The sequence below is a fragment of the Nymphaea colorata genome, chromosome 7 (assembly GCF_008831285.2).
Source record: "Nymphaea colorata isolate Beijing-Zhang1983 chromosome 7, ASM883128v2, whole genome shotgun sequence".
Classification (NCBI taxonomy): Eukaryota; Viridiplantae; Streptophyta; class Magnoliopsida; order Nymphaeales; family Nymphaeaceae; genus Nymphaea; species Nymphaea colorata.
Window position 1 is genome coordinate 23,589,938 of NC_045144.1, and position 22,669 is coordinate 23,612,606.

The following is a 22,669-nucleotide window of genomic DNA, read 5'->3' on the forward strand; positions in this document are numbered from 1 at the left end:
TCTGGCATAAGCACCTCACTAATTAAAATTGATGATATATGAATAGTTATTGGATTCCTCCAGCCATCCGTTAAATCCCTATCCCTCGTGTCAGAGATGCGGTGACGGATGGTATGAACGGAGAATTTAAACTGATATATATAATGTAGGTATTAGTATATCCAAGACAACTTAGACCAGGGACAAAAATCAGACCACCTAAGTTCTTGCAAAAATAATTTTAAACAAAATATGAATATTCTACCATGCTTGTAGGTACCAATTCAACATAAAACATATATTAATGCAAGTTGTTTAAAGAGAACACTTGTTTTTTCATGGAGTTTTTCTACCAGTATCATTTTCTAATAGTTGGAATAAAGTCTCTCTCTCTCTCTCTCTCTCTCTCTCTCTCTCTCTCTTTTTCTCTCTCTCTCTCTCTCTCTCTCTCTACGTCACCCCTGTCATGTTGATCCTTTCTTCCTCCTTATCTATAGAAATTGTGGTGTATCAGTTCAGCGCATGCATGGCATCCTCCATTTTATATGACGTCTGTTTGATTTCTCATAACTTATGGGGAAATGGTAGCCTCTGCAACCTCTTAAAAGAGTTAAGAGCTGAGTTGTAGATGCAATCGCTCTTCCGGGTTCAACGCTTTGTTGGACTTGTGTTTATCTTATTTTCCTTTATCTCTCCTTGCAATGGTTTCTGGAAAGTGGGGCGGGAGCTGCGGAGGTAATTAAGAGGAATGGCAGTGGTACGAGGGAGAAAGGGGAGAGGACTCGATGACAACTTAATCTTTTAGAAATTAACTCTACACCATTTAACAAAGATGTAGGGAAGAAATATTAGGGTTGTTAGAGTTCTGAAGGCATTAACTTTTACTATTCTTTCGTACGACCGATCTTCCACAATTTTCAAACCAAAGAGGAAAAAAACTTTTTTTTTTTTGGCTCCATGCATCCAAAAGTGTGATCACGTTGGCTAGTAATATTGTAGCTTGAATTGTAAGAAAGCTGCATCAGGTAGGGCAGGAAATTATTGAAGTGTTCATTTGTATCTGCTGCCAACGTTATGAGTCCTATGTTGAAATAAACAAATTAAGATGAGGACAGCCACTGTTAAATCTATGTTAGTTAAACAGGCAAAGAATAAGGAGGCAAGATTAATCCATTGAACCCATAGAGAAAATCTTTGTTGGGAAGGGGAGTATCAAATGACACCTGAATATAAGTTCTAATTTTCCCATAGTGAACAGGGCACTCTCAAGGCGGGAGAGGACGAGCTGCCGTTAATTGACTCGGGACAAAATTATTAGATTCAAGGGCAGGCTACTACAATACTTGGTTTATAGGGCGCTTGCTAAAGAAATATTATGCTCATAAAATTCATGTTCTTAATTAGGCACACAGTTCAAAGCTACCATGCTATGGTGTTAGCAAATAATGTGATGTGATTATAGAGGTTCTAATTAGTTCATCCAATAATCCAACATTGAGCACACCGTGTTTTTTATGACAGTTGGAACATGGTGCTCTTGAAACGTGATTCAGAATATATGTTGTAGTAACAGAATTTGGTCTTATCAAATGCCATTTTAGAGTACAGTAGCCTATCTAGCTGTCGAATTTACTGCCGATCCAGTCAGTGGCGAATATCTTTACCGGTGATTTTGTCTCCAATAGAGATCAAATTTCCAAACGAATTGGATGCCGAGAATTGATTGACAATTTCCAGCCGGCAAGGATATTGGGAAATCCTTTGGGAACTTTTCCGATGATTTGGAGCCGTTGGCATATGAATTGCCAATGGCTTTGGTGGTTTTCCATAATATTGCTGTAGTGGAACTCCAATCAAAATAATAATAATAATAATAATAATAATAATAATAATAATAATAATAAAATTGATGGGTTCACAGAGCTTAGTGGAACTCTTCTGTTCTAGTAGAGTGGATGGTACTCTGGAAACAAGGGCGGAGGGAAGGGGATCCCCACCTTCCCCCCACCCATATATTCCAAAAAGGAAGTTTACATATAAGATCACATGAGGTTACGGTCTGTTTTTGTGAATATGTTAAGAAGATATTGATGACCTAAATGACAAGCCGCTCCTATTGCTGCACCCAAGAATTCTTCTAAATGATCCGCCCCAAGCATCCTTCGATGGTTGCACGTAAGGAAGATACCATTGTCACAAAAGACGTGGACGGGTATAATACGGCGAGGAAAAAACGGGTATAATACGGCGAAGAAAAAAATCTCGGGAATAAAACGGGAAAAAGACGGTAAATTTTTAAAAAATAAATAAATAAATCCTAATAATTATATAAAAATAAAATAAATGAGAAATTAAAAAAACATTGGAAAATAGCTAGATAAGCAACAAATAATTTTAGGTACACCTCTGAAACAATTTGCCAACTTAAAAATTTATGCCAACTTAAAAATTTAGAGAAATAAAGTTAATAAACTCTTCCCCTCAACGTGAACAACAAATCCCAAGGAAGCTGAGGGGGGAAGGGAAAAATAAGAAAGCTGAGGGGGGTGAAAGGGAAAAATAAAAAGGAAAAAAGAGAGATTTTATCGGGAGACTAAGGAGAGGATGGCGGGAAGTTAACCCCAATTTTTCTTTTAAAAGACGTTTTTGCCATTAAAAGGAGCGTTCAAGTTAAAAAAAACCAATTCTTTTACAAATATTACATGCGCGCCATCTTCAAAAAGACGTTTTTGCCATTAAAAGGAGCGTCTAAGTTAAAAAAAACCAATTCTTTTACAAATATTACACGCGTGCCATTTCTTTAAAAAACTCATTCTTTAAAAAAACGTGGAAAACGCGTTTAATACGCGTCTTTTATTTTTTACCGTTTTTTTTAAAAAAACGCGTTATATTCCCGTTTTATACGGGGATGTCGTTTTTAACGTTTAATACGCGTTATTTTTAAAATAACGCCGTTTTTTGTGACGATGGAAGATACACATGGTTAGGTGAATCGCCAAAATTGCCTCCTGTGAAATCGTGTATTATAGTCCATGAGTCTCCAATTATCACTCCAAAAGGTGGTTGGCTTGCAAAAAAGAATATTTTATCCATCGATGCTTTTCAACAATGTTATTAATCCATCGATGCTTTTCAACAATGTGCTCGAAAGAGAACGCAGTTTTAGCTTTCCATGTCACGGAAAGCCCGGCACCCGCACCCTCCAAATTAAGCACCAACTTCTTAAGTTGCAGATCTTCCAGTTCCTCTTTACCTCTTTTCTTTTCATAAATTCTTTGGTAATAAAAGGATTAGGTAGCCTACTCTCCCTGGCGGTTGGCCTTGAAAATTTGTCTCGAGGGCATCGCGTCGGGGAACCAAACTGTCAAGTGACCAATTTTCAAAAGGATAAAAATTCTTACATTTTAAATTTTTAAACATCCACAAAAGAATATGATCCCTGTCAGCCCCCGTAGCTCCATTAGTAAAACCGCTATTCATAAGTGACACCTTTCTTTAGCGGTACTGGAGAGAACCCGTGCCGTAAAATCATGGTTCAAATCCCAGGTATTGGTGTGAAGGTACATTATTTTTTTTAATAACACGAAAGTCAAGAGTCAGGCGGAGGACACACCTGATGGCAGAACACAGACGCCGAAGTCCGATCAAAAGAATCCGCCGATGGGTTTAGGGACAATTAGGTAGGACGAGTTAACAACTTCTGTACTTGCGACTTGCGATGGACCGGTGTACGTCAGCAGTGAATGTCCGATCAAGGACGCTGCACTGCTCACCAGAGCCTTGTCATGGAGTGCGAAGTAGAATATCTTAAGTTCCAGTTGCCATCCTTACCACGCTTAATCTGGATATAAATCAAAAAGATTAATCGTTTATTATTGGCCGAATGTACTGTTATAATTATATTTAAGATAATATATAAATGAAAGCATAATTTGGGTTTTTTGGAAGTAAAAAAGAATAACTCTTAAAGATTGTTTGGTAATTAAAATACTTTGTAAGTGTTTTGTAAATCCACGCTAAAGACGGATGTAGTTTTATGAAATGATAAAACTAAGTACCCATGAATCTACCACATTCTTTGTAGCATGTATATAAAACACTCATAAAGTGTTCTATTTGCCAAACCACTGAATAGGGCTGTTTGGATGACTATCTCGAAAACACAAATTTGTGGAAACTTGGTTAGTAGGCATTTGGATGACATTCATAATAAACATGGTTTTGTGAAAGGTATGGATGATAGGAGAAAACACTTGATTTGAGTTTAAAAATCAGCTTTGCCCTTCATGAAAAAGGGGTTTTGTCAAAATTAAGTTAACTTTTGACAAAACTCAGTTTTGATATTATGTGAATGCTCTTGAAATGGTGTTTGGGATACAATACCGTCTAAATGCCATGTCAGTTTCTTTAATCAAGAGCATCTAAAAAATTTATTTTTTTGTCAAAACGTCATAAGAGAAGTCGGGGAGGTTATTTACTCCTCTAGATTCCATGGAAACAGGTGTCGCTTATAAATTAAGGCAGTTTTCATGTCATCCAAACACACGTTAACCCTGGTTTGGGATGTCATTCAAACGTCCTCTCTAGATCATACAAATTAAAAAGTTTCAGCAGAACATGTCTTGCTCTCCAAGCAGGAATACTACAATTTGAAAAAATCAACAGTTCCAAATTCATGGAAATTGTGTGGCACTAAGACATAATGGAGGTTGTTGACATGTCACAAGTGGGGATCGATTAAGACATAATCAAGATTTTCCTCCTACGCATTCCTGCACATGAATATTTTATAATGCAAATTTGATGGATTCCACTCGCATGCATGGCCCCAGCCTTCTCATTGACAATATCCCACTCTCCATACCTAACGTCGTCGTCCTACTCATCCGCACAGCGCCCTTTAACCTCGTTCACCTACAAATAGCCCCACGATTAGACGCTTACCTCCATCGAAGCGTTAGCAGGCCACACGCCCTTCGGCCTTCATTTCTCAGGCCGCTGGTCATTCTCGCTACCACAAAGGCGAGCCTTGCCCAGTAAAATATCTCTCTCTCTCTCTCTCCCCGTTTGGCTGTATTTTTGGCATCTAATCATCTTTGATGTGGCTCTTTTTACCGAAATTCTTTTCATCTCTCTCTCTTGTGTGATAGTGTACTGCACGTGACAACATGTGGAAAGCCATGTGCAATAATTTGAAAGCATGCTACCTTGGACGAGAATGACTTGATGGCTCTCATCACTTCATTTGTCTCAGGTTCCATTATGCTCAGCTAATTAACCTATTGGGTGTAGCCTACTGGGTGGCAACGCGGTCTATTTTAAAAGGGTCTTGGGTGGTGCGCTGTCTATTCTAAGGGGACTGTAAAACCCATTGTGTTTTTCATATCCCAATCTGTCATTCTTTTGGACTGTAAAAAGGTCCCAAATCACTACGACTTGTCTTTTGGCCGGTGCAAACAATAATTACTCAGCCTGAAAAAAAGTTGACCCATGGATTATATGATCCAAAATTCAAAGTTAACCCATGGGGCTGTTGATTTGAATGTCAATTGTCATGATTTGAGGATTTTTTTTTTCCCTTCTTTCTGACATGGACAGCCGCCAGAATTTCAAAGTGGAAATCACCGATCGCCATGGGCTGTCCGTTCTCTCTTTTTGAAGCGGACTATGTATATGCGATCGAAATGAACGAAGTATCAAAAGAAACTATGAATCAATACCGAACACATTCTGCATGCAACAGGGATTCTTTATAGTTGTTTTTTTTTTCATGCCGGAACGGATGGTTATCTTTTTATACCAGTCGTTAATTTTCTGTTTGCTGGTTCTACAGGTTGAAATTAAGGTGATCCAAGAATGGGGACGTCAATATTAATGGTCGGCCTTTTATTTCTCTTGAGCTTCCTAAATGGCCTTAAAGTTTCCGGTCAGGCGGCATCATCACCACCCACTGCTGCTGATCTGCTTCAGGTGGCGGCTTCTCTCCAAATGTACGTTGATGAGTTGCCTGACATGCCCAAGATCAATGGCTACACTTCCCACAAAGGGCGACCTCGGGCAGCCCATCTTACCATAGGGATGTTTGAAAAGAAATGGGTATGAATCTCTTCCGTCCCCGTTCGAATGCCAGAGAACTCTCAGTGTTATCATGATCTATAACACATATCCGGCACCGATTATATTTTACATCGATTTACGAAACTGTTCTGCCAACAACAGCTTATAAGCATGAAATGCGGAACTGATATGGATCACGTATATGTGATTAAGAAGATCAAACAAATTAGGGAAGGTTTAACCCACCACAAACGTTTTTAATTCCGAGAGCAGTTCGCCAAACAAGGCCTCCACAGAGGAGCGGCTCCCACAAATTCAAAGAGACTGCCCAAGATTTCAAAAAATCAGATGATATATATATATATATATATATATATATTGTTCCATACTTTTTCCTGATTTTAATTAAACTCATGCACTTGATCTCCACAAAAGCATCAGCTTTAGGCAAATGTTAAGTTCTACTCGTAAGTAACCAGACTGGAGATTAGATTTGAAATTCTTCTAGATGTTCAGTCTATAAGCAGGATTTAGCAGATATTTATTTTCAAGATTAGTTTCATGAAAAATGACATGAGTGTTACATATGAAATTTTAACCAGAAGTTGCTTAATTTTTGTTTTTTAGGAACATTTTTTTGCTAATACACGTAAAATGTACTTCTCGCTTGGTTCCCTTGTCTTTTTGGATATCATGTTCCGGTTCTGCCCATGATCGGCTAGACCCAGATTCTCATTAGTTTAAGGCAGGATAGACCCCGATTTATTCCCTAATAGAGGAATAGTTATTTTTCTCTTCAACTGCAGGCAAGTAATAAAAAAGAGTGACATAATATAAGGAAGTTAAACGGTATACAAACATCCATGCATGCAGAAAATGGGTGGATTATATATATATATATATATATATATATATATATATATATATAAATTAAGTAAAATAGTTTTTAAAATATCCTACTTCACTGATGTGATCAGCTCCTGCTAGAGTATATTTTGTTCATGAATTGGATGGTAAAACTCTCATGTCCAATCCTTCTTCTTTTCCCCATTGAAGAAATGGAGAGCGTATGGCTAAAGTTAAAATACCCAAAAAATATTGAACCTAATTAGGAGCAATGTTATAAAACAACATGCAACCGCAAGATCCTTTTTCATAAAAAGTTGTCCTCAAGCTACTGCCCTAAGCATATGTTGTCCCTTAGTATCTTAACTACAGAAACGTTAGATGGTTATGAACATTCATTTTTCAAATCCCTATTTTTCCCCAATATTGGAGAGATGTGTTAAGAGATTTACATTAGGAAATTGGAATGTTGCCGGTGGGTCTTTGTTGCCATTCATATTAAAAGCTCCAGCCGTTCAAGTGTCGGTTCGGCTAATTGTGCTTCAGCCAAATTTTGGCTCGAGCTTAACCAAGTTGAGTTCGTTCTTCTTGAGCTGGAGCTGAACCAAATTCCAACTAGTCAATGCAAGGTCGACTTAGGCTCGAGGTGTGGCCTAAGGAGCTCCAGTCAAGCTGGCCTAGATTGGCTGGTGAACAGGCCACCAACGGTTGGCCATCTTCAATGGCAAGGTCTTGTGTCCCATACATACTTACCAAAACACTTTCTTTCTGATTCTATAATTTGCTTTTCACCTCAGACCATTTTTTGAATTCCTGCCACAGCTTTAATTTTGTAATATTTCTTAATATAAGGCATTTGATTAATCACTTCCACTTTAGTTTCATCTATGACTTTGGTACTAAGTGGATAGAGCCCCAGCTCTTTTTTGCTGTGCACAATGGACGAGAAAGGATCAATAATAAAAATAAAAATACTCCTCTTCATCGATCCTTCTAACTTTTATAAATTCTTCTGCAGAAATTCCACAGAGATCTACCAGCCACCACCGTGTTCGCTTTTGGAATGTCATCAACCGCAGCAACGGTTCCCGGTCCCACAATATTGACCCTTCAAAATGTGCCAACCTACATCACATGGGAAAATCACCTACCATCCACACATATACTCCCTTGGGATCCAACGATCCTCAATGCAATACCAAAGAGCGGAGGTGTGGCCACAGTCGTCCATCTTCATGGTGGCATTGATGAACCACAAAGTGATGGCAGCCCATTCGCTTGGTTCACTGCAGACTTTAATCAAACCGGACCAGCTTGGACCACACCAACCTACACTTATCTAAATGACCTCCAGCCCCCAGGCAACATCTTCTACCATGACCATGCACTTGGCATAACCAGGGTGAATCTCATAGCTGGTCTCTTTGGGGGGTACCTCATCACCGACCAAGCGACGGAGAGCCGCCTAAATCTTCCCTCCGGCTCATTTGATCGTCTGATCATGATCTTCGACCGTAGCTTCAACAAAGACGGTTCTCTGTACTTGAACTATACCGGTGTGAACCCGCCCGTCCACCCTCAATGGCAGCCAGAGTACTTCGGCGATGCCATCATAGTTAATGGCAAGGCTTGGCCCTTCATGAACGTCCAGCCGAGAAAGTACCGTTTCCGAATCGCCAGTGTCGCCAATGCTCGGTACTTTCGTCTTTCATTAAGCAATGGCCTCAATTTCACTCAAATAGCCTCTGATTACTCCTACCTTCCCCATCCAGTTGTTGTTAGTTCCATACTCCTGTCCCCTGCAGAAGGCGCTGATGTGATTATCGACTTCTCGAAGTCCTCCGGGGAGGTCCTCCTACAAAACGATGCTCCATATCCTTACCCTTCTGGTAATGCAGTGGATTCTCTCAATAGTAAGGTTATGAAGTTTGTGATTCAGTCTCCAAATGCATCGGTGGTAGACCGCTCCGTCGTTCCCAAAAGCCTCGTTGCATATCCAAAGCCTGTCACCACTGGTATAGCAAAGACACGGTACCTTGGCTTATATGAGTACAGTACCAATGGTCTGGTTACACATTTATACATTAATGGCAAACGGCTTACAGATCCAGCAACAGAAACACCAGTCCCTGGTAGCACAGAGGTTTGGAAGATTATAAATTTGACACAAGATGATCACCCTCTGCATCTTCACTTAGCAATGTTTCAGGCCATAGAACAGAGAGGACTAGTGAACGTAGACCAATTTACTGCATGCATGAATACCACATACGATCCCATCAAATGCAACATCAGTACCTATGCTCAGGGGCCATTGTTTCCTATACCACCAACTGAGATGACATGGAAGAATATAGTGAAGATGGCCCCAGGAAACATGACGACTGTGGTGGTTAAGTTTGGTTTCGTCCACAAGAATGCTTCATATCCATTTGATTCGACTGCAGAGCCAGGTTATGTATACCACTGCCACGTAAGTATTTGCAATCCTCTCTATGTAATTCAAACGATTTCTTGTGTTTTCGTTAAGGGAACTAATTATACGTGGTCACAATTTCTAGCTAATTCCACTAGAATTCTTTCATCATTCTCCCTATACGTTCTCTAAGAACTTTTAGCATTTCAGGTTAACGAGTTCAACAGATCATCTTTAGGCACATGCATGTATTTACATGAAATTATTATTTGGGTAATGTGGCACAAATGGCAGGGCTGCAGTGTCCATTTGTCATAAGACGCATGTAAACTAATGTTCCTCATTAATTGCATGCCTTGGTCAATTCAATTGAATCTAGTCTTGTCACTTGGTCTGTAATATCGAATGAACAATTGAAACTCCAATGCCAAATATTTTTTGAGTTTTCATTTTTCTATAAGTAACCTAATTGTTTGTGTATTTTTTGAGTTATGCTAATTATGTGTGAGGTTATTTTATATGGATTCTTCGACTAATGTTTTATTCACCCGTTGCAGATATTGGATCATGAGGACAATGAGATGATCAGACCTTTGAAGATGGTTTGGTAGAGAGAAGATGAGTCATGCCAAATAGGTGGCAATGATTTCATGGCTTATGGTACAATAAGTATGGATTTAACATTAAACCAAGATACAGTACCTATATATGTACCCTTGTTGGAAAATTCACTCATATGAGATGATTGAAAAATAAAAAATTATTGTTGATTGTTTAATTATGTTGTTGATTGCTTAAATGAAGTCAGCTGGTGGAGAAGAAAAGTGTGACAAACAGGATTATATGTTTCAGTCTTGTATGACCTACATCCATGATAATGATTATTCTTGATTTCATTCAGCTACTCTTTCCGTTGCACAATTACGTTTTGTTTTATTTTGGCCCCCAAGAGCAGAACAGTTTTGTATAATAGTGCAGCCAGTACACCTTTTCCGTAATTATGACCGCAATAAGAATAAATTGTCCTTGCTTTTCTTTTCTTCTTGAGGGTAATTTATCTCCATTCATTGAAGTTTCTTTCCAACATGGCCATTGGTGCAATTGCCATTATTTGATGCAATGTTATGCACCGTTTCTTGATGTTCCCCCATCAAGTTCACCATATCCAGGGAGGCCAGCATGATTAAGTTAAACTTGTGAACAATGGAACCATTTGAGCATCTTTTCAAGGGCTTATTACAAAATTTTGCTAGTTGATCTTTAGTAGAAAAATATCAAATCATCATTCCCTCCCCCCCCCAGCAAGTTCCTCTATGGCAAGTGCATGTCAACTTCAATGTACTTGCATCTGTTGTGATAGACTGAATGTGGTGCAAGGTAGGCAGCTCTAACATTATAACACCAGAGGACTACTATGCTTGAACTAACAACTTTGAGCTCTTTAAATAGATGTTGGATCTACATAATTTTTGCACTTAAGATTTGTATTCTACTTCACTATTGATCCTTGAAACCACTTTTTGCTTCTTGGCACTCCATGATACTAAAACCTGTCTAGTAAAGACTCTATATCTTCCATACCTAGATCCCTGGCCATATGTGCAGAGGCATAAATTCAAAAGGTAATGTCCATATTTGTTGATGCCTTAAAAAGAATACTATAGTCAAACCTAGGCTTTAAGTACCTAAGAAAATATTTTACAACAGCTGAATGAAAATCTATGGAGAGTGCATAAATCGGCAAATTTTGTTTACTGCAAAGGGAATTCTAGTTATCATCATTGTGGCATATTGAAGTGCAGCCATTATTCTATATAAAGCTGGATGGTTAGATTTTGTCTAAAAGAAAGCCACTAAAGTCAAGATTGAAGCCATAGGAGCTGAAATAGGTTTAGCACCCATTGTGTTTGTTGACTTTAGTCGAACCAAGATGTACTTTGCTTTGAGAAAATCAACCTTTGACAGAGACATCTGGCTTGATTTTCGAAAAAATACTGTAGATTACCTAAGCTTTTGATACTAAATTAGAGACATAGGAGGTAATGACTAGTGAATTTCAAGTGAATTACTTATGACAACAATATCTGCACAAAAATATATCATCTTCTTTTCCAATTTTGGTACATAATCCTTTGAAAAAAAGACAAACTCAATCAACAATCAACACCACACTTACCCTTTTTGGTAAACATCTCTATAAGGCTAATAAAAAGAATTGATAAATTAACATACAATCATGAATCTTTAACCATGTGATCATGTAGCCCTTTGTATGTGTACATATTGAAATATTTGGTGCATAACCATCCTGAAGTTTCAAATATTCTTTAAAACTTTGTAGAATATACCATTTTCTTTACAGCTTATAGTAAAACATGCAACAAGCAATGTGATCCCACCCGCTTGCTGACACTTTCATGAATAAAGTATGTGCCTTATATTCATTGCTTGTAAGTCCAAATGAGAATTATAATGATCTTTTATCTTCCCTTCTATATTCAAAAATGTACCAATTATGTTACCTCACACATTTTTTTCGATATACGATATGTCTATGTTGTGACATAATAAATTGTGTTTTCAATATGAAAAAGTATAAAACATACTTTTCTTTTTCCAATTATACGACAATCATCTATGTTCTACTTCTTCTAGTGCATCAATTCCAAAAATAAGTTGAATAGCACATCTCAATTCTACAGTCCCATCAAATGAATGTTTGTCCATTCTATATGTATGATGTGCAGGCAAAAATTTTCGATGACACATGTAGCATTCTTTGAACTATTTTTCAAATGATAAGACTATGTATCTTTTTGACATATAGGACATGCAAACTTTTCTTTCGTACTTTAATCCTGATAAATTTGCATAAGCTGAAAAATTATTTATTATCCATAACAAGGCTGACGCATTAAAAAGCAATGAATTTTCTTTGCATCATAGGTTTCTACAAAAACATCTCACAATAACTTCAATTCATTAATTAAAGGTTACAAATCAACATCTATCTTTTTTTCATGAGAAGTTGGCCTAGAAATTAGCAAAGACAAAATCATGTAAGGTTGCTTCATACACTTCCCTGGTGGCATATTATATATAACAATAATGACCAGCCAGATACTATATGATGTGCTCGAAGTACGATAAGGATTGAGACCATCACTTACCAATCCGAGTCAAACATTGTAACTGTCGAATGCAAAACATGGATGTAATTCATCAAAATGATCTCCAAACTAATGAATCAGCTGGATGTCGTAGTATAACATCTTTAACATGTCTTTTATTAGTAGTATTAAAGGAAAGTGACACAATGTTTTAGGTGCAATATTTTGAGTTTTACTTGATGTCTCATCAGTAGTATTATTTATTTGTTCTACATCTTGTCTTCATCTTAAAGAACCACAGACATTACACTTATCTTTGCCAGCCGATTCCTTCCAAAACAATATACAGTTTGGAGGACTTGTATCTATCTTTTCACAAGTCATGCCCAATTCTCAAATAACTTTTTTCATTTCATAATATGAGTTTGGTAGTTGCACACCTTCAGGAAATGCTCCTTCTAACATCTCCAATAACATATCAAATGATTTATTGCTCCATCCATATAGACACTTTATGTGATATAACTCAATAATAAAAGAAAACCTCAAAAATTATTCACATCAGGATATATTGTTTAGCATCATTAAGCATATGTGTATATTCATTACTTCGTAAACCTTCATCTTCTATGTCCTCATCTGCATGTTCATTAATCATATCTTCTTAATGTACTTTGAATGCATATATAATCAACTCATACATGGTATCTTCATCACATCCTATAGTTTCATCATGCTCACTATGATATCGCAGCACTGACTCATCATGATGATGTGTATGTTTTTGCACAAAACTAAAACATATCATATGATCAAAAGCATCTCTTGCTGTTTGATATAAATAATTGTTGCACTTTATTCAAGGACACCTTATTTTTCCGTCAATTACCATACTATTTGTCATGGCAAAATTGATGAAATCTTTAACTCTTTTCATATTTTCAAGTCTTGTTCTGAATGAAAAAATAATGTTTATAACATATCTTAAACTTAAGTACAAAGTCACATAATGTAGTGAAAAAAATAGTAGGTTACTTATCTTCCTGCATCCAATTGATAAAAGTAAACTTATCAATATAAAACAAATAATTTAGATTGTTACGATCTATATGTATAATTGCAACTTAGTTTGTCATTCAACATGGTTCTAAAGTTTAGTAATTGTGGACTATAAGAAACTATGGCACAAGAAAGAGCAAGCAGATATTTAGACTATTCCCTTCATCAATCAAGACATGTGAAATGTTCATATCACAGGTCCTCGCCACAATATAGAGTGCATTATTATGGCATTGGTGAAATTTTAGCAGATCATCATCAGAGAACACGAGAGAAGCATTCACCATGGCTGAATTGATGGTTTGTGCCAAGGTTTCTAAAGTTGTGCCAGATTTAACTTTAAGTTTGTTGAGCACCTCCTCCATGGCAATTCTATGTGGCAAAAATATTTATGAGGCAAAGACAGATTTGTTCAAAGGAATATTCAAGACTGGTTGAGCTGCTCATTCTTCTGCTGCACGAGAAGATTTTTGTCAATCTAATGCTTTTTTCTCTTCACCTTTTATCCATTGTTGAGACACCTTGAGTTGTACTTGGTTGTTATGCGTGTCTGTTTGAATTTGTAAAACACCTTTTAATCGGCATGAGTGCATTAGCTTGGATGCACATGGCCATTGTCTTTTTGCTAAGAGATTAAATTAAGTATCGCAAGCTCTTAATGGGCTTATTTTTTATGTCATCATGACCATCTCTTCCTGTATGGAGGACCTAATGTGGTCATGTGGGTGAAAAGACTTGTTGTCTACCACATCAATTGTATTTTTGCCATGGTTTCCAAATTGGTTCTCGAGGTCCTCATGGGTAGTCTCTTCAAGCAGTACATCTTTGTCAACAGAGTCTGATATAATATGTTTGGGCACATACATCATTTTCATTATATCATCACCTTCTATGTGCTGGATATACCACGATCATACAATTTATTATGTTGGTGTTGTGGATTCATGAAGTGAATGTTGTCTTACCCACATGGCATCAGTGTGGGCTTCCAGGTTTTACAATTAATCTTTGTTCCACCAGGTTTGGGTCCAATGCTGCCATATCTTTGTATGTATAAGCAAATGCTTCTTTGTATTTCTTAAGAAATTGGATGACTTTCTCTTCTTCTTTTAGGTCAAAATTCATGCCAACTTGTATATTCGTAGCATCTTCTGTTGTCTCGATATTCACTTACTTGGTGAATCATTGAGTAAAATTGGTGGATTGTCCACTTTTTGCAGTTGAGCTAATTTATTTAGATGTATCTTAGGTTCTTCATGTTCTTGTTGGACTAGTTCTGCCAATTTCTAAACCTCACATACATGTGTATTTTCTCTAATGTCTGATCTTGGGATTTTTTACCAACTTGTTGATGGGCTTAGATGTCAACTTGATCCTATAAAGAGTGATGATGAGAAAATAAACCTAACGTGTGTTTGGTGTTCATAGTTAGATAATGAGAAAGGGAGAGAGAAGGACACATCGATATGGGCAAAATCATCAAGATTTACTGATAACGTGATAAATAGTGGGAACCTCAACCATCCACACAATTGGTTCGGGGAAGAGACTAGAAAAGGTGAAACAACAACAAGAATTTTCCTTTAAGCTTATTTCTTCTTTTTGAAGTGTTTTTTGCTCTTCTCCTTGGACGTTTTCCACTTGTTGCCTAGACCCACCATATCCTTACATTCGGCTCTAGTGTTGATAAACTCAATTATGTCATGTTCATTAGTACCCAGCCATATGTATGGCTTATACCACATCCTGATTATTAAATGGAATCCCTTCGATAATTCTGCAAAAATTTTCATATAAGAGATGGTTCTTGATCACAGCATCAATTATCCAGCTACTTAACTATTGAAGATGGGTCCTTTCCACTCGATGGTGTTGACTTGTTCTATAAATTTGTCCATTTCCAAGCTCTTGAGACTGCCATTCAGATGTATCTTGTCTGGGTGCTGAACACTCAACATCTCAATCATGCAAACAAGGTAAGTAATCATGGGCCACGGGATCTATGACCATTTGTCTAGTTATGTCTACTAAAGTCTTCGAAGCTTACGTAAGTCTAAGAGGTGTTTTATACCTGATATCCTAAGGCCAACTGGTCTAGGAGCTACCGGCTTAAAGGTCACTATAAATGCTTGTGGTAATAAGGTATTTCCCCTCAAGTGAAGCTTGGCTTAAAATAAAATCAAGAAAGCAAGAACAATATGAAAAGAGCCAAAAATCTCTACTTGAAAATCAAAGTCACAGAAGTCAAAAGTCTCTAATCATAAATAGTAAGTTCCTTGTAATTACAAAAAGGAAATTATAGTGATGACATCTTATACTAAGAAACCTTATGAGATGAAGGAAGAAAAATTTTTCTTGGCTTATCATTTGGAAATGAAAGATCAATTGTTTTAGGCAAATTTCATAACATTGGCTAGGCCTTTGACCTTACAGGAGCTAAATCTTACAAGTCCTAACACCAAGACCAAATTTCACAAGCATCGCACCAATATTCACGTAAGGCCTTTTTTTTATCTCAAAAGGGATTTCTCTTTTCAAAATTTCAAAATCCATTTTCGGGTTTGGCATTCCATCTTTGCGACAAAGCACAATACTCTTGAATCAGCCACAAATAGGGGCATATGTGAACACATATAACTTGTACATGTACAAATAACCATTTTACCCTTAACCATGGTATTTCAAAATTGATTTTCAAAAACCAATTCTAAGAACAAAGGTCATTACTGAGCCAAACAAGCATATTTTAGATCAGCATTGAGCACCTAGACCAAGATCACCTAGGTCGCCACTATAGAACGATCACTTTACCCTATGTCATGTCTTCTTGACTTGGAAAGTAAGGATTTTCACCAAAGCTCTAAGAATTATCTAACATTTGAACAATTAGGCTATTTCTTGTCTTCACAAAAAATCAAGAATTGTTAGAGCAAGCTTGCCAAGGTTTCCCTAGCTCAAAACCAACTCACGCTAACCTCGTCAGCTCATTGAGACCATGCACATGCCAATTTGGGCGAACCAAGACCATGTCAATACGAACCAAGCAAATGTAAACTCTCCAAAGTGCCTATAGAGTATTTTCAATTACTACCAATTCCAAAATCTGCATTTGAGTTATGGAGCCTTGTCCTCAAATCAGAGTGATGCTCTCTAAGCAGCTTTAGCAGGTCTAAGCTCAAATTTTCTTGCTTCATAGCATGTTAGCTCACATCAAGCTAGGATCATATTATTTAGTGTCCATCCTTAGTACTTTAGAATTTGATCTCAATACAAATCCATATTTGAACTTTATTATCGGTTGTCCAGTTCCAGACATCTAGTTTCAGTGTAGCTCAATTTTTCGAATTGATCAATCTGAAAATCAATTTCTCAATTTTCTAACATGGTTGTGTTCAACAACTCATTAACATAGTATTTTTAGCTCTGGATCAAATGGCATAGATTAAAAGTTACCATTTTACCAGAAAAGAGTCGTGTTACTAGTTGTAAAAATTAAAATTTTGAGTTTTGGAGGGGCAAACAAGGCTGTAATTCAACCAAATTTCACAACTAGCCTTATTTTTACCCTTCACACTTCTCAATATGGTCAGTCAACTAACGCAACCCACCGGACTTGTTTTTCAGCTCAGGGTAATTTGATCTATGTTAATGTATACTTTAAATGTGAGTTTTCTCCACTCTATGTTCTGAATAATTGATCATGAATTGATCCACACTTTTTCATGCATAAATTTCTTCTTCCAAAATCAAATTTAGAATAAAATTGAGAATGTACTGAACATTTTTTATTTGAAGGCACAATTACAATACATAGTTTTGTGTTTCCTATGACCTCACCAAGACCAGTCTTAGAGCCCACTACTCAAAACCTCAAAACCTAGTTCTAGGACCAAACCGACCTCTACATGACCTATTTCTGTAAGATTTCAGAATGAATTCAACATGTAATCCAAGTATAAACCAAATAGTCATACCATGCAAGTTAGATACGTTGTAAAACTAGACCCAGTTTAGCTAGATTCAACCCCTTAAGCCTAGTTTCCTTGGTCAACCTGCTCCTTGGACAGTTTAGATCTCAGATCTCGATTCAAGAGCATTGGATCCTAAGCAAACCTCGGATTGATCTAAACCAAGATATAAACATATTTGGATTTAGATCTCAAGAAACATGATTAATTGCATCTCAAATCTAGGATCTTGGAACTTGGATTTGGATCCTAGAACTTGAACTTTGGATTTGAATGTTGAGTATTGGATCATAAACCCTAGGCCAGTTTTCATAGAATTGGATTTAAATCATGTTAATTATCAAATTTTGATCCATGCTATCTAAATTTGAATTAAATTATAGGTGGAAGATCTAACTTGTTGGATTATGAATCTCGATGCTCTGATTATAATTCTCGGACATCAATGCCATGTTATGACATTTTGGATCTCTATAATAACTCTCATTTCAAATTTAGAACAAAAATTTTATGAAAATATGAAGGATTAAATTAAAATCTTTTGGATTATGATTACAAGCATTTGGATTTGGATCCAATTTTTCCCGAAATAGGTCCACATCCTTCACTTGGGTCCCAATAGTAGCAAATTCTAAGTCTAGGTGATCTAGTTTGCATGCATCATTTTAGATTTAATAAATCATTTTGTATGAACCTATGATGATTCAGACATGAACATATATCGTCTTGATTTTTTCATTGTTAGTGAGTCATATTCTGAGATCCACTTAGACTTTAAAACCAGTATCTAAAAATTAGAGCATGTTTGCTTACAACTTAGAGTTGTCTTGATTCTCTCTTTGTTCATGACATTTGAGCTTAGAAATTAGAATAATTTAGTCCAGTCATTGGTTTGATTACCCCTGGTAAAGGCACCAAGAACAATCCGACCTCATACCAATAGTCCGGGTCCCATCTCTTGGATTCCCGCATTTGGAATTGGAGGCAAGTACATGAAGAGCAAGTTTCATTTATATGGTCTGAATGCAAGATGAAAAGTTTACATGTAAACAACACAAAGCCAAACTCAGAAAAGACAAAATGATCTATGAAAAACAAACTTTTGAATATCAATAGATTGATTCTTTGTGTCCATGTCAATCTTCAAATGTGTATTTGCATCTTCAAGTGTGCTGACACACTTTTTATAGTAAAACATTTCATTGTTTTCCTTCAAGTAGCTGTTCAGATGTGTCTTTGCCTCTCTGGGTGTGTTGAATAATCTATATACTGCTCCTGGATATCGATATTGGCATTCTTATCAATTAGTAAATATGCATCATAATCGGCCTACCAATACAACATGATACTTCTATTGGAGCTTCATTGTTTATTTCCTACCAAATAAATAATATGTTGAGACCATAGTTTACCATTTATAGAAAGATCGTATGTTATGTGGACAATTTATCACAACTGTCTTACATATAGGTAACAAAAGGAAGAGTATGATGTCAAGAAAATAGTGTATGTTCACTTCTCACATACTTTACTTTGAAAATTCATGAGAATCCTAGTTGTTAGCAAGTCATTATTGGATCCTCATGTAGTAGTTTGTGTTGCAACTTTGTGGTACCATCAAAATTGCTTGCTTCTATGAGTATTTTCTAAAATGAAATTATGTAAAATAGACGTAGCTAACATTATCGCAACTGGTTTTCAATGAAGATATGGCACTTGTGCTTTTAGTATATGAAACCACCTTTTTAATAATCCAAATTATCGTTCAACTGTTGATCGTAACAATGAATGTTGATGATTAAATAGTTTTTAAGGAGTTTTAATATGTCACGGCTGGGGGTATCAAATTCAAAACGATGGTAACAATGACCTTGACATAGAGTTAGCAAGCCAAAATTTTTGTTGATATCCTCCATCAGCATGATAATATTTTTCCCACACAATATTCTCATTAACTATCAATCAACTAAAACATTTTAACTTTTGAGCACTCTATTAGATGTACATGCAAGATTAAATATTGTGTTCACTTTATGGAACAACAAAATGGTCATTTTCATTATCAAGTGCACTATATAGTACTTTAAGTCAGCTGCACTTCCTTCACCCCCCCCCCAGCCATAACATAGTGGAATCACATGTCGAATCCAACTACTGCCATCACATTTTGTGATAGACATCCTTTCATATTATGGTGAATCGATTGAGTTGCCACAAGTACTCATTTTGGTATATGAGCACAATCTTTTCTCCTAAGCAATCCTATGTACATTGGAAAAAAGTTGGATGCATTGTACTTTCTCATGGTAAGAAGAATACATGAATATGCTTATCCTAAGGTATGGATTGAACTATGGATTGAGTTAAAATTTTTATGGCGTGTCATTTTCTGGCCATCAGATGTACTTTTCCCTAGTTGACACACTGCATGTAGGACAAGGTTAACATACTTGTGAACTATTTGACTTCAATGCTGAAATGTATTTGGCAGGCATGCTTGTCACTCATTATGACCAATGGGTTAACAGAAACATAGTGACTTGTTCTTTTACTTAAACTTTCTAGGCATTTTCTAATAAATTTGTATCTTTCAAAATGTTACATAGTGTAGTACATGTGCTGTGATCCTTGTGCAGTAAGTCAAAGCAGATGGCCACTAATGATGTTACCAATAAATTGACTCACAACATCCCTGCAAGGATTCATCTACATCAATGAAAGTGTCTAAAAAAGATTATCATGAAGACACCATACAAGCTTCTAAAAAGTATTTCTCTAGCCGTTTCAAAATATATAAGAATCTATAAGTTAATAATATTGTAAGTTTTAGTACTTTTGTAAACGTGGACACATTTATTTCAAGTGTAATCCAACCTTCATCGTACATTTTGTTTTTGTCTAACCTTCTTTATTCTAAAATGGATGTTATGTTCAAATTTTTGTTTAAACAATCACGTGCTATTCAAGAACCATCAGCAATTCTGGAAACCTATAAGAGTGAGAGTGTGTGTATGTGGGTGTGTGCGTGTGTGTGAGAGAGAGAGAGAGAGAGAGGTACGTGCTTTTTCCTCTTGTTGATGCAAAGTCATTGTGAGGAAGACACAACATTCTCAAGTGCAGCTTTCTCACATATATCTTCCTCATGTATTGTTGTGGATCTGGAGCCTTTGACACCCTAACAGGTAGTTTTTCTATGCCAAATTCTGGATAAATGCTTTTGGAACATTCATCAATGGCTACAAAATCCATCTTGTGTTTTATGGATCCGGAATGACAATAAATATCTGAATTTTGATTCCCTATCTACAGTAGGATCCTGGGCTACAAATGTGACCGTAGTTAATATATATGCTTCTTGGCTGTTTGAAGCTATTTCACGCAGGGTTTGTTCTGATTGGTTGTTACTGGAGAAAGTTTTATATTTTGATCATTCCAAAAGCAGCATAATAGGATGAAATCAACAAATTAATGTGTACTAGACAGCCTAGGTACATGCAAGAGCTCTAGTGATAGTCCTTAACATTGAATTCATCACATTTTCCAATATCATGCAAGTACACATGACCTGCAATCTCAAGGAATGATGCATAAAACATACATAACAGGGCTTCAAGTACGGCCAAGCTGCCAAGAAGAAGGACATACAAAAGCTTCTAAGTAAATATCATTGCTTACAATTATGAGATTTGTTTTATATCATTGTTAGGTAGGCCATTATTACTCTACACTCAACGGGAATTTAGAATCTTACTTAGAAAAAAAGTTTCGTATGCTCTAGTAAGGTGGTGCCATCTTGATCTTCGTCCTATTTCAGTGACCCTGGGATGTGAAAAAGCCCAACTGATTCCCATTGTTTGTAGAAAATAGTTTCTCCCTTTTTTATTCTCCAGTTTTTGTACCAAAAAGTTGACAAAATGTTACAGTTTGAAACAATTGGCTGCATTTGCTTCCATTCTCATAATTTTTCATCTTTCATGGGATTTGATCAACCATGCTGATGTAGTCTTCTGTGCATATCCGTTTTGCAATATTTCTTTTACCAATCAGTTTTACTGCCTAGTACATATAAAACCTGAGGTCTGAAAAAACAGAAGTGGAAGCCCAGAATCTATAAAAGCCTTAAATGTTTAATTCATAGCCCATCCAACTTGCAGAGTTTGATTTATCCTCATGATCAAATAAATATAATTTTCTATTCTGCTCCTCCAAAAATTTTTGTGGAAATAATGTTTCAATGCTACTAGTCCCATAAATTAATTTCAGGTTGTTGGATGACCAATATATATGTTTGTTGTTTTTTAAAACCTGGTACATGATTGTTAGATTTTATTAAAACTAAAGTGGGGGGTATTTGCAAGCATGTTTCAAGGGAGATGATCTTAGCCTCCAGCTTGACAATCAAAAAGATTTTCTGCAAATCTTATTGGTTTGTACTTTAGCCTTTTTTAATAGGCAGAAAAGGGGATGTCGTATGAAACCTTGGAACATGTGCATGTGAGAGAGAGGTAGAATGAAGCATTTTCATCTGCATAAATCCAGCTAGAAAGGGGTAAAGTGTAGGCTTTACTTGCCTGCAGGTTAGTTGTGCTTGAGAATTACATTGCATTTCAGTTTCATGTAATGCTTCAAGAAGTGACAATTAACTTCATTACTATAAAGGTCATAAAACATGTGTGTTGTTGGCAGGTTTTACAAAATAACAATAATATAATAATAATCTGCTTCACTTGAATAATATTGACAAGCTCAGTGGAAAATTAACAAGAAGTAGAGAATTAGCAAGAGAATTAGCACTATAAATCAATGGCCGAAGTAGAGAATTAGCTAGAAGAACTACAATCGAGCAGGGATGGAAGAAGCGGCTATCAAGGAAGCTCTATTGCCAACCATCACAGCATACCAAGATGGTGGTATCCTATTTGGAACACTGATCCTTGCCTGCAATGTTCAAACGATGGTGGTGGCATCGGTACTGAACTCATGAACGATCGAAACTAGATCTCAATTTCCTAAATAGGTCATGCAAAAGCTCTTGAAAATAGTTAATAAGTTGCTCGTAGAGGTTATATGCATCTTAGAGTTTCGTTAGGTCAAAGGTTTGACACCAGGAACTTGCTAAGGGATATACGTTGTATATATGAAAAGGGAAAACAGAAAATGACTGGTGCAGAAAATGCATCCTAGTTTTTTGTTCTTGTAAATGATTTATTTTTTTATAAATAGGAAGTGTGTAA

At 36.5% G+C, this 22,669-nt stretch overlaps 1 protein-coding gene across 1 annotated transcript; it reads left to right on the forward strand.

The window, feature by feature from the left end:
• The first annotated feature begins 4,936 nt into the window (after positions 1–4,936).
• LOC116257880 (multicopper oxidase LPR1 homolog 1-like) lies at positions 4,937–10,144 on the forward strand. Its single transcript, XM_031634893.2, has 4 exons — positions 4,937–5,015; positions 5,813–6,075; positions 7,901–9,355; positions 9,856–10,144. The coding sequence occupies exons 2-4, from the start codon at positions 5,836–5,838 to the stop codon at positions 9,907–9,909; spliced, it is 1,749 nt and encodes a 582-aa protein (XP_031490753.1). The 5' UTR covers positions 4,937–5,015; positions 5,813–5,835; the 3' UTR covers positions 9,910–10,144.
• The last annotated feature ends 12,525 nt before the right edge of the window (positions 10,145–22,669 follow it).